This window comes from Diabrotica virgifera, chromosome 3 (genome assembly GCF_917563875.1).
Source record: "Diabrotica virgifera virgifera chromosome 3, PGI_DIABVI_V3a".
Classification (NCBI taxonomy): Eukaryota; Metazoa; Arthropoda; class Insecta; order Coleoptera; family Chrysomelidae; genus Diabrotica; species Diabrotica virgifera.
Genome location: NC_065445.1, coordinates 25,035,421 through 25,048,829, shown reverse-complemented (window position 1 = coordinate 25,048,829; position 13,409 = coordinate 25,035,421). Strand labels below are relative to the sequence as shown.

Below are 13,409 nucleotides of genomic sequence, written 5' to 3'. Positions count from 1 at the left end.
TTTGTCCTCTTTCTCCACACCAATTTTCATATCTTTAAAATCCTTATAACATATATTATTATAATAAAAACTATCGATAATACGTGTGAAAATTGCCAAAATTAGCAAAATCCCAATCAAAAATTAGGTTGGAGAAAATGTATACTCAAAGTTCAAAATCGGTATACGTTAAAAAAATACATTTTCTCGGCTTTCCGTGGAGCAATTTTCTTCATTCTTTTTTTGTTCCCAAGTAACTCGAGTAGAGCCATCTAACTAAAGCATTAGTAAATGTCAAACTTGCTTTTGTTTTGTTATAATAAATTAATTTATTTATTATAACAAAAATTTTTAATTTGTTTAAATAAAGATTGTTTAAATAAATATACAGCTTTTAAATGAGAATATTTGTTTTTAACGTTAAAAGGTACAGTAGGTTTATCTAAAAAAAGTCTACAACTGGAAAATATATGTAGTTTTCTTTTCTTATAAATAAATTAATCTATTATAACAAAACAAAAGCAAGTTTGACATTTAATAATGCGTTAGTTAGATGGCTATACTCGAGTTACTTGGGAAAAAAAAATGAAGAAAATTGCTCCATGGGAAGCCGATAAAATACATTTTTTTAACGTATACCGATTTTGAACTTTGAAATTACATTTTCTCCAACCTAATTTTTGATTGGAATTTTGCTAGTTTTGATAATTTTCAATCGTAATATCGATAGTTTTTATTAAAATATATCTGTTTGTGGTGACGAAAATTGGTGTGGAGAAAGAGGACAAAAGTAGAAAGGTGATGGTTCGAAAATTATGATCCTATTGTTTATGTTTGCCGTAAATGCCGCTCAATTTTGACCGGTTGTATCTCAGAAACCGCTCATTACAATTAAACGTTTTTTCTTTTAAAAGAAGTGTCCTGTCGCCTTTTTTGCTAGCACCTTTTTTGACGATTTAATTAAATTTAATATTTCCTGAGATATTCTATTTGTTTATTAGCCAAACAATTGTCTATAATTTTAAAATATTCCTGAGGCCGCTTAAATAGTCCAATTTCAATTCTGTATGTATTATAATGTATCATAATGTCTTATGTATCATAATTATTGTGGTTATTTTAGTGACCGTAAATTTTTAATTAACAATTCAATTGTTGCGAAACTGTTCATTCAATTTCCATCGGCTTCTGGAATTATAATCTATACGAAAAGAGCTTTTATATTACCAAGTTATTTAATTATTGATAAATAATTACTTATCTAAAATATTAGTTGAAAACTAAAGATTTTGTTGGAAAAACCCGCATTTTCCGGGGAAAATTTTCGTCGAACTAAATCGGGAAAAACACCTCTCTATGCAGAATTTAATTACGGTCAATTTTTATTTGGCAGTTTTTGGTGTAAAGTTAAAATCTTTGGAGTTATAGAGCAAAACTTGAAAAAAAAAACACGATTTTCGGGCGCCACTTTGTTTATAAAAAAAGTAGCACACTATCTGCGAACTTTGCATACTTATATTATTAATATATACAGTAGGAAAAATGAAAGAATACCCATGAACTAACATATAAAACACGCTGTACTTTCCTGTCACCGTGTCATACAAAAAATTGACCAGCGCAAGTACATGTAATAATTATTATTATATGTACTTGCGCTGGGCAATTTTCTTTGTGACACGGTGACAGGAAAATACAGCGTGTTTTATATGTTCGTTCATGGGTATTCTTTCATTTTTCCGACTGTACCTACAATCATAAGATTCGATTCCAGCAATAAAAGTGCTGGTAAATAACTTTTCCTTGTATTTTGCTAATTAGCCCAGAGTAATAATAATAATAACCGGGACAAGAAATAACCGATTATTGTGGAGTAAAAAACCGGTTTTACGTTATAACCCGTAGGTTTTCCTACTCCTACTTTAAAATGGTGGAAACTACGTATAAACGTCGAATTGTTTCACCTAAGACAAGTATACAATTTTCCAAAGTTAAACAGAAGAAAATTTAGAAAATGAACGTGACCGTACTGGAATAAACTAAGAATTTCATTCTCAGCACGATCGAGAAATATATGCGAAACTTGAAAACTTTCTTAATTAGAGCTTCAATTAAAATAAGACCGTCACGGCAATAATAGTAGCTATTCTCTTCGGAAGTTGTTTTGTTTAAAACTCGAGCAAGAAAATTTAATATTTTATAAATTTTAGAACCATTGTGTAGGGAGTAAAGTTACATAGGAGAAATATAAATAAAAGATAGAGACCTTAGAATGAGGCAAACATACTAATAAAGTTTAGCTTTGGAATTAGCAAAGATGTACTATAGCATTTATTTCTTCTTCTAGTGCAGTTCATGAAAATTGGTGAGTGGTTAGAGGATATCTCAAGGAACAAAGGTGACATTGTGCCAACTTGCGCTTTTACCCTGGGGGTGGATGCCACCCCTTTTCGAGGGTGAAAATTATTTTCTTAAAAATAACCCCATAATTCGATAGAGGGACAAATTCTAAGCAAAATATGTTTTATAAAGTTATTATAAAAAATTTCAATTTGAAATACTAATCGACAGGTCGGAGCATTTTTCTAAAAAAAAATTAGTATTTGCACTAATGAATTTATTCCAAATTATAGACGTAACTTTGTTATTTTTTATTATCTTGTAAATGGTACGCAATAAAAATTTGATATTTTGCAGTTATGTATAACTTTACACACTCTATCAAAATAGCTATCAAAATGACAGTGTTACCATTTAAGAAAATCAACGATGACGTCATATCTCAAAATGGGGACACCATGTATACATTATTATTGTATGAAAAAAATTTCCATTTGAAATACTAGTCTGAGCATTTTTCAAAAAAACAATTAGTATTTGAGATATTGAATTTATTCCAAATTAGAGACTCACTCTGTATAGTCTGTGCATTCCATTTTATTTCGTTGTATTTTATTTTTATGTCATTAATATATATGGGCCATTCCACGAACATACGCCTGTTTTGGATTACTTCGACAACGAATATTTTACTGCGCAACATAAGAAGTACGAAAGTAAATGGCGCTAATAATTATTCCCATAAACAACAATGTAATTTTCAATTTACTTTCGTTCTTCTTTTTTTGCACAGTAAAATATTCGTTGTCGAAGTAATCCAAAACAGGCGTATGTTCGTGGAATAGGGTATAGTTCTTTTTTATGGCTTTTTTCTGCTTATCCTCTTCTGTGTTTTTTATTCATATATTTATTTCTTGATTCATCCAGGAACTTGCTTGGTGATATTGTTGTTTCCTCCTATTCCAAACTGTATCCATTTATTCTAAATACTGCGAGCTTTGTTTTGTCTGTAGACTTCATATATTTTATTTTTGCTTCATAGGCTGATAGTCCTCTGAGTTAGTCATGTAGTTATGTCATCTGAATATCTTATTACTTGGGGACCTGTTTAATTGAAACCCATCTTTGACCAGAAAAAATTTTTTTGGCAAATATATCTAGAAATAATTTCTACAACAATTAAGTTACATATCCCATTTTTCAGGAACCGATGTATATACCCCGCTTAAAGAATACTTGTGGCTGTTGCTATTTAGAAGAATTATTTTGCGGCATTTCGTAGTACTTCGTCCGACTAAAAAAGATTACCTGGTAACGCCTCTTTCAGTGGTCCAAAAATGTGAAAATCCCAAGGCGATAAGTCGGGGCTATAGGGTGGATGCAAGGCGATAAATCGGATTTATATGGATTTGACAATAATAACAACATTTACATGGCATACAGTGAGGCTGCTTTTCGCATAAATTCAGTTTTACATTTTGCTGAAAGTAAATGTTATTAAAACAACGATTCTTCTTGAAATGACCGTGAACAAATGATGAATCTGTGCAATATAATGCAATAGCAATCATTGTAATATACAAGTTTACATGTTATAAATTAATTAAGTATGAAGTACACATTTTGCCATTTATAAAATACTAGTTTTCACCTCTTAAACTTAAATCTATTCTAGATGAACAAATAGGACTCACTGTTTCATTAAAGCTGTTCTCGGGCAGACATTCACAATTTTATTATTATGAGTGATACTTCTTAAGCCCTGTTGCCATGCCTATCATTTGCAAGAAGCCATGCAAGAAACAAAATGCCAAATTTCATTCACATACACTTTCGCTGTGATTTTATTGTAATGGTTATTACCTCAGCAATTAAGCAAGCCAGTATATATTTTTTCGGTATCTCGACTGAATATAGTTTTTAAACTATTTTCTTGCATTTCTTTGTTATCTAGGTAGGTTTATTTAATAATTTTTGTAATAAGTTTATTTTGGTTTCGATTTTGAAGAGGAAATTCAATTAAAATTTTGATTAATTATCATTACATATAGTAGAATATCTCGATTGAATATTTAATTTTATTTGATCATTGGCTTTAGGATCGTATTGTTTTTGAATTAAATCAATAAAAAAGTTTTCAATCTTTTTCATTTTTTTTTACATTTTATGTGATTAAAAAATGAGACTCACCGCAATTTGAATCCTTCATCCCTTCCCTCCATCACCAAAAACGTCAATTTTTTCGTTTTTATTTTTTTAAGTGGGATGCAATCAATTTAAAAATTTCCAAAAATTCACACGCATAGTTGAGGCCTTTATAAAACATGTATATTTTTATACACCCGTAGGTAGAGTGTACGTAACCTCAAAAAATAATATTTTTAAGCACATAACTTTTTTTAAGATGGCTGCAGGTCTATTTTTTATTTTGTGTAGTTATTTTATCAAAAACTATATTTCTAATTTTTTTCAGATTTTTTCGTGAAGGTGCGCCACTTTTAAAAATTCGAAAAACTGGTTTTGTGGGATTTTCCCTATAGACCAGGACGCATCTGTAAAAATATTAGTACATTTGGATGTTGAGAGGTGACTCATATTTTTTTGCAGAAATTGCTTGAAAATAACTCATATAATAATATTTCAGTTATCCTCCCACTCAAAAAGGTCCGGAACATTGTTTAAATAATCACAATGTCAAAAAATGAAGGAAAAATTCGATTTTTTTCTTGGTTTTTTGATTATAACTTTAAAAGTATTCATTTTCGAGAAAAGTTGCACCGACATAAAAGTTGCGTAATTAAATTTCCTACAATATAGGATTAACTGAAAATTTTAAAAATTGTCACCTTTGTTGCAAAATAGCAATAATTTCGAAAAAGCCATAAAAAACAAGTATTCGCATTTTACGTTTTCAACCATTTATGGTACACTAAGCACCTTCATATTTCACCCAGAAAAACTTTATGATATGATAAAACAATACTGTAAATTTCATTAAGATAGGTTTAATAGATTTTGCAATCCAAAAATCATTTTTTCAAAATGTTGCAGCACTGAAAATAAAGCAGACAGCAAGTTGAATTTTTTTTAAATATAAAAGAATACTGTACCTTTCATTTGCCATTTGCAAAATTAAAATCGGTTAACTACCACGGCGTCAGGAATTTTTTTAAATAAACATTAATTTTTGGTGTTACGCGCAGGACAGCGGATACGTTTGCTCTGATTGGGCATTCCAATGACCTTTGATAATGATTGATAAATTTTAATTTTTAGTACATTTCGAAATAAATAAATAAATTTGTTTATTGCAAAATAAAAACACATACTCTGTCCTTTGAAATAACACTTTTTTTAGCAAAAACTTTCTTTGTTCATATTTTTGTGGAATTAAAATATGAACATACAACAAAATATAGAGTAAGAAAATAATATCTTAGATAAAGATTGAAAGAAATTTTGGTGGAAATCAACTTGTGTGAATCGAACACCGCTGTCCTGCGCGTAGCACCAAAAATTAATGTTTATTTAAAAAAATTCCTGACGCTGTGGTAGTTAACCGATTTTAATTTTGCCAATTGCAAATGAAAGGTACAGTATTCTTCTATTTGTAAAAAAATTTAACTTGCTACCTGCTTTATTTTCAGTCCTGCAACATTTTGAAAAAATGAATTTTTTTTGCTAAAGCTGGATTGCAAAATTTATTTTGCAAAATCTATTGAACCGATCTTAACTAAATTTACAGTATTGTTTGATCATATCAAAGTTTTTCTTTGTGAAATATAAAGGTCCTAAAGTGTTGAAGAAATGGTTGAAAAACGTAAAATGCGAATACTAGTTTTTTTCTGTTTTTTTCACAATTATTGCTATTTTGCAACAAGGGTAACAATTTTAAAAAAATTTAACCAATCTTATATTGTAGGAAATTTAGTTACGCAACTTTTAGTGCAACTTTTCTCGGAAGTGAATACTTTTAAAGTTATAATCAAAAAACGAAGAAAAAAATCGAATTTTTCCTTCAATTGTTGACATTTTGATTATTTAAACAATGTTCCGGACCTTTTTGAGTGGGAGGATAACTCAATTATTATTATATGTGTTAATTCCAAACAATTTCTGCAAAAAAAATTAGAGTCACCTCTCAACGTCCATCTCAAAACAGATCCGCCCTAAACTACTATTTTATACACTTCAAAACGGATTAGATCAAGGTTTTTTATAGGTTATATATAATTTGAAGTAAGTGACTCCCTTAGGACATTCAAAAATGGGATAAACATGTTCAAACCCTCAGAAAAACCATACGTTTTTGGGTGATTTGAACGTGTTCCTTCCATTTTTGAATGTCCTAAAGGACCGAGTTACTTCAAATTATAATATAACCTATGAAAAAACTTTGATCTACAAAATGGGGAAAATCCTCTAAAAACAGTTTTTAGGAGACGCACCTTACGGAAAAATCTAAAAAATAAGAAATATAGTTTTTAATAAAATACGCAAAACAAAAAAAAAATAGACATGTCACCACCTCAAAAAAAAATTATGCACTAAAAAAAATTTTGGAGCTTATGTATACTCAACCTACAGATCCATAAAAAAATGTTTTGTAAAAGCTTCAACTATGCCTGTGAAATTTCGATTTTTTAAAAATTGATAGTATCCCTCCTAAAAAAAAATAAAAACGAAAAAATGACGTTTTTCGTGGTGGCGTGAGGGGAAAAAGGGGTAGAGGATTAAAATAAATATGAGTCTTATTTTTTAATCAAATATAACGTAAAAAAAATTAAAAAATTGAATTCTGGGAGTGAGGGCATTTTGCCTATGTTAACGGGGGTACCCCTTGGGAGAGAAAGATTCTACTCCATTCTCTACTAAAACTTCTTTTAAATACGCAAATTATGGTCTCAAATTGTATCGATTTCCACGATTACGGATGTGCGTAATGTGAGGACATATCCTTTAGATGAGGAACCCACTAGTTGTATATGTAGCTGTAATGCCTAGGGCCATATCTAGGACAATTTCATCCATCGCTTATAGTCTAGGCGCCAAATAGAGGTCACCGTGTCCTTTTCAATTCTGATGGACAAACTCAACGGTTTCTTATGGATTTTTGGCTGCTGATTACGAATTTCGAGGGTGGATTTCGATCCGAGTGGTCAAAAAATTGTTATAAACAATTTAATTGTTTATAAGGCTCTGGCTCATAAACTAAAACAGATAAAAAAAAGTTTCAAATAAAATTTGTTTCCTAATAAAAAACGAAGAAAAAAACATTTACTAAAGTTAAATCCAACAATTAGAACTCAAGATATTGTAAAATTAGTGCACAATGCAAATTGCAAAATAAGTATTTTTCGAAACTTAATCGATCGTAACTCGGCTTCTACGCATGCAAATAAGCCTTAGAAGGTCCTATTTTAAAGCATAATTAATGGGCTTCTAACAAAGTTTGTTAATTTACTTTATCTTCATTTGTTTTAAAGTTATACTAGTTTGAAGTTATAATTTTCTTAAAAAAAATGGAAATTAATTTTCAAGCAAATTTGAGCTATAAACATTTATACTTTAATTAACAATAATGATAGAAGAACTCAAAAGGAACATTTTGAGCTTATGAAAATGTTCGTAAGTTTATTTTTGGCCAAGATATCGATATTTTGGCTACGAATTTCGTCACTTACTTGACTGTGAGCCGATCTTGCGCCTCATAGCGCGCCATTAAAATATCGATATCTTGGCCAAAAATAAACTTACGAACATTTTCATAAGCTCAAATTGTTCCTTTTGAGTTCTTCTATCATTATTGTTAATTAAAGTATAAATGCTTATAGCTCAAATTTACTTTAAACCCTTATAAACAAATTAATGTACAATTTTTTAAAGAAAATTATAACTTCAAATGGGTTTAACTTTAAAAGAAATGAAGATAAAGTAATTTAACAAACTTTGTTTGGAAGCCTATTAATTAAGCTTTAAAATTAGACCTTCTAAGGCGCATTTGCATGCGTAGTAGCCGAGTGACCATCGATAAAGCTTCGAAAATACTTATTTTGCAATTTGTATTGGGCACTAATTTTACAATATCGTGAGTTTTAATTGTTGGATTTAAGTTTAGTAAACGTTTTTTTCTGCGTTTTTTATTAAGAAACAAATTTTATTTGAAACATTTTTTTATCTCTTTTAGTTTATGAGCCAGAGCCTTATAAACAATTAAATTGTTTATAACAATTTTGTGACCACTCGGATTGATATCCACCCTCGAAATTCGTAATCAGCAACCAAAAATCCATAAGAAACCGTTGAGTTTGTCCATCACAATTGAAAAGAAGACGGTGACCCCTCTGGCGCCTAGACTAATACATAATAATGTAAATCTACCATAATTTTAAAGCATTTAAAGGGTTTTTACCCACATATTTTGGTGGCTCAGCATGTTATAAACCTGTATCAGCACTGACGATAATATTTTCAGATCGAAAACTTTTTGTGATATTAATAAAGCCCTTTAAGGAATTTAAATAAATAGATACATTTAAAAAAACTTCTAATAGAAATGCCTCTAAAATATCTAATACAAAAAGAAACAAAAAACTACTTAAACTCACTGCTGAAATAATAACCATTATGAAAAACAGTTGTTAAAAAAAAAGGACAACATGCTGTTGGGTCGTTAAAAAATGCATAAAAGTTCGTGTTTTCTCGCTGAAATTAAACTAAAAAATGTATATGCTTTCCTATAGTTATTTATATTCAACTTAGGTGACACTGAAAATTAATTAAAAGTTTTGCCCGGCATTGCATATTATAATTTATTTTTCAAACAAACTACGCATGACCTCGGAGAAAAGTTTCAGCTCAATTCCGACACACGAGGGAGGTTTTTGTAAATTAATTCTTTTGTCGTCGAGGGATTACGGATGATGAGTTGAAAAGTGTTTACTTGAATTTACTGTATTTCAAATTTATCAAAATAATACATTAATAGACACATAGAAAATTAACACAAGGAAATGCTGTGTATTTGAAATCACGAAAAAAGGACATCAAGCTAAAACACAATCTAATAAATGGAACAAGAAGCATTACAAGAGACTGAAATAAGAAAAAAATTTTAACAACAGATGAGTCAACCCACAAACATACACGAAAGATGGTAAGAATTAAAAAAAAAACATAAATGAAACAACAAACAAAGTAATAGGAAAGAAAAAAAACAACAAAAAGAAAAAGAGACTCGTACGAGTGTCGATCAAGACTGCGGAACAGAGAGAACAGTAAAAAACTCCGCCAGAATGACATGGATCAACAACCAGTCGGATCAAAACAGGGAAGAATACAAAATAGCGAGAAACCAAGCCAACGCAACAAATAAAAAAAATAAAAATGACTGGTTAAGTGAGAAGCTGGAGAATATCGAAAAAGACAGAAAAAATCACAGAATAAAACAATTTTACAAAAAAGTCAGAGCAAGAAAGGCAAGCAATAATAAAAACTTCGTATCAACTTTAGATCAACTTCAAGTAAGAGCAGATGCAACTAACTATATTATAGTCATCACAGCAAAGACTAAGATGACACTTATAGAGCAGCTGAAACATTAGGTAAAGAAGCCAAGAGAATAGGGTTAGGACAAACCAGCACGAAACAAAATACATGACGATAGGGAAGGACGACACAACAACTCTACTAAATATCTAATAACACAGAACCATAAATTTGAAACTGTATCTACTACTGAGGGAAAACTGGAAAAGAGAGAACAGAGCAAAGAAATCTGAAAGGCAACAAAAAACATACGGAATGAATAGAAATCTGCTGAGAAGCAAGACTCTAAGTAAGAGAACAAAGATGAACCTATGTATACTAGATCTTAATAAGACCTGTTGTTACATAGGATAGAAATAACGACGATTAACAAGAAAGAGGAAGATAGCCTTCTGAAATTTGAAAGAAAAATATTAAGCAAAAAAATAATAATAAAAAAAATAAAAAATAATAATAATAATAAACAAAAAAATTAAAGGAAAAAGAAGGAAAACGAAAAGGAAAGGGGGTGAATTGTTAACGGTAAAAACGGTTTATCATGATTTCCGGCATAACTACAAATCCTATGGAAACAAGTTAAATGGCAAAGTTATAGGTAATAAAAAGTTCTTATGGCTTAAAACGATGTTATAGCTCCGTCATGAAAGAACTACGTATATTAGTATGCGCTTCTTGGGTCAGAGAGGCCTTGCGACAATATCAGTAAGCATTGGATCTGCATTACGACCCGACGCGTACGTTTCAGAACCTTGCTTAGTTAGGATCGGAACCGATGACGTCATAATCGCTGTGAACTTGTCGCCACAGGATAGCTCTTCTTTTCGTGTGTGGATTCATTGATATTGGTCCAAAGGAGCCTTTGATCAACAGTGCGTAAACGGCTTAACGTAGAGACATGTGATAGGATTTAACGAATAGAATAGAATACGAATACATAGAAAAACAAATAAGGAGGTATGCCATGCCAGAGAGGCGTTAGGTATTTATCTTCGCGTTTAATGGTCCAATTTAACGTAGAACGTGACATTCATAAATGACATATAGAAGACATATTATGTCAAGCCATCATGAAATTAATTCAGGAATTTTCAGTTGTCTTTTGTAGATAATGTTACACAGACACTTTATATTGTTGAAGATCATAATAATATGCAACGCCTGGACTCTTTGCAGCACCTATCTAATCTATAATTATATTGAACTGATATACTTCGTCTAGAACAATGAGAGTGGAGGATTTGGCAGCATGAAATTGGTTACTGTTAGATAATTACTACCATTGTCGCTATCTCTCTTTATTCTGGCCGAACTATAAAATATATTGGTGTATGCAGTGAGCACTTTATAATTTGAAAGGTTATGTGCAAGAATCAATAATTTTACTTTTGATAATTTTTAACAACAGTTTTCGAGACTGTTATTTATTAAAATCACTAATTAAGTCACATTTTTTTTGTTAATTAATAAGTCTGTCTAGTACATTTACTATATACGTAGTTTAATTATCCAAATAAGAAACTAATACCATATATAATATATAGAGAGCGGAATATATGCAAAGTGCACATAGATGCATATATTGCATATTTTCAGACAACAAACACAACATTGCATATTTAAGCTAAACACGATTTATTTTGCATATTTTAAAAATAAATTATATAAAAGTTTAAAATTTTCCTCTCTTAGTTGGAATTTTATAACTTCGATATGAACGAGCTCGTTATTTATCTATCTATCGCTCATTATTATCTATCTGGACTTTCCCATTACTACCTGAATTTAACAATTATGGGTGTTCCCAGAAAAATATTATTTTATTAGCGTAGCAAGTCGTAGGTACCTACCTGCTTTTAAGGGTCTAATATTTATTTTGTCAGTTTCCGGCCAACATTTGTTTAAAGTAAACGTTGTATCGTATTTAGTGTTTTTGAAGTGATTGGTATATATTAAATTTAAATATGTCTACCATTCAAAAAAGTGCTTTTATAAAGTGTTTTCCCGAGTTAAAGCTAAGTGGAGACAAAGTATTTTGCAAGGCCTGTTCCAAAATTGTAAGTTACATTCATTTTCACATTTCATTTTTTAAATGAGGAACTGACAAACAAAAGCATCATGTCCCACAAAAGAAATTTTTCTGGAAAGAGTGTTTTTATTCGACAAATTCGCTTTTACTTCTATAAAGACGGACATAGAGAGAAGCATCAAAATACAATACGTTTTTAGTGATAGAAGGGAAAAGTTGCTAATTGAAAATTTTGAAAAATATTTGATTATAAATTCATACTATAATTTAGATTCTTAATTAAATTATAATATCAGTTTTTGTGTGTCATTTCATTTGTTTTTATGTGAAAAATAAATATGTATTAAACATAAATGTTTATATTTAATATATTGTTTTATTTTTGAGTATTTTTAATATGCATTTGCATATTTAGATAAATTTAGAAAAAATACCTGCATATCTGTAGTAAAAGTAATGCATATATATGCGCATATTTTGGTAATGTTGTGTTGCATATATTCCGCTCTCTAAATAATATACCATATTTATATTAAATATTAAGAATATTTCAATTGTTTTAAAAACTTTTCCAGACACTTTCTGAAACATTGCGCAAGTTTTTGTTTTTTAAAATATTATTTTTAGAAATAAATTTGAAAAATCTGAAGTGTATATATTGCTATTAAAAACCAAATAAACGGCATAAGAGCACTATTAGTTAAACCCTCTGCGTATGAATCAGTACCAATAGGACCTTACGTTTCGTTATACTCTACCTCGTCAGAGATCTGGGTAGATACGAATTCATAAGTAGACGGATCAACGAATGGACCAAAAAAATTTAGTTTATTGTGACGTTTCAATTTCCACTTCGGAAATAGTTTTCAAAATTTTATTTTGAAAATTTTATTCGAAATATGTTCAATTAAAATTATAGGTAATACACGTGAAATATGGTAGTTAATAAAGAAATGCCACGAGAAATACACTTCTCCAAGAAATTAACGCACCACCTTAAAATAGGTCATTTTTGATGTCTTGTATTTCCTAAACCTGTTGTCCGATTTAAGTGATTTTTTAAATCTGTTATAGCCTTATTGTTTAACAATACCGCTGTAATAATATTGTTGCTAAATGCAGGTAAATTGTCATTGTATACCGGGTGTACCAATCAAACTCTGATTTTTTTCTCAAAGTTCGGGTGACCCTGTGGAATATTCTAGCATTTATAAAATATTAAAATTAAAATTGATCTATTCGCTTATTTATTTATTTATTTATAAAAATCCAAACAGGTCCTAAAACCTTTTTACATGGACAGTTATAATAAACTTTATATAACAAATATAACTAATATATACAGTCATTAGCACAACTATTGATAGGCAGATATAGAAGACTTTAACACAAAAACAGCTAGACTAATGATATCTATTATCCATCTACTAGTTTAAAGTGCTCTTGCACTATATGTCTATAGCAACCAACTGACATTATAAAATCAATGTTTTTTACTAAATTTATATTGTTCGCT

The 13,409-nt window shown here is 29.8% G+C and overlaps 1 protein-coding gene across 3 annotated transcripts in view; it reads right to left on the bottom strand.

Moving 5' to 3' along the window:
- LOC114349507 (1-phosphatidylinositol 4,5-bisphosphate phosphodiesterase) overlaps window positions 1-13,409 on the bottom strand; it is a 238,381-nt gene that overhangs the window by 91,132 nt on the left and 133,840 nt on the right. The window contains exon 3 of one of the 3 annotated variants that reach the window (XM_050647819.1): window positions 4,014-4,093. The exons of the other annotated variants lie outside the window; for them this stretch is intronic. Within the exon in view, the coding sequence (XP_050503776.1) occupies window positions 4,014-4,093 (80 nt within the window). The remainder of the gene's footprint in view (window positions 1-4,013; window positions 4,094-13,409) is intronic. 3 annotated transcript variants of the gene reach the window in all.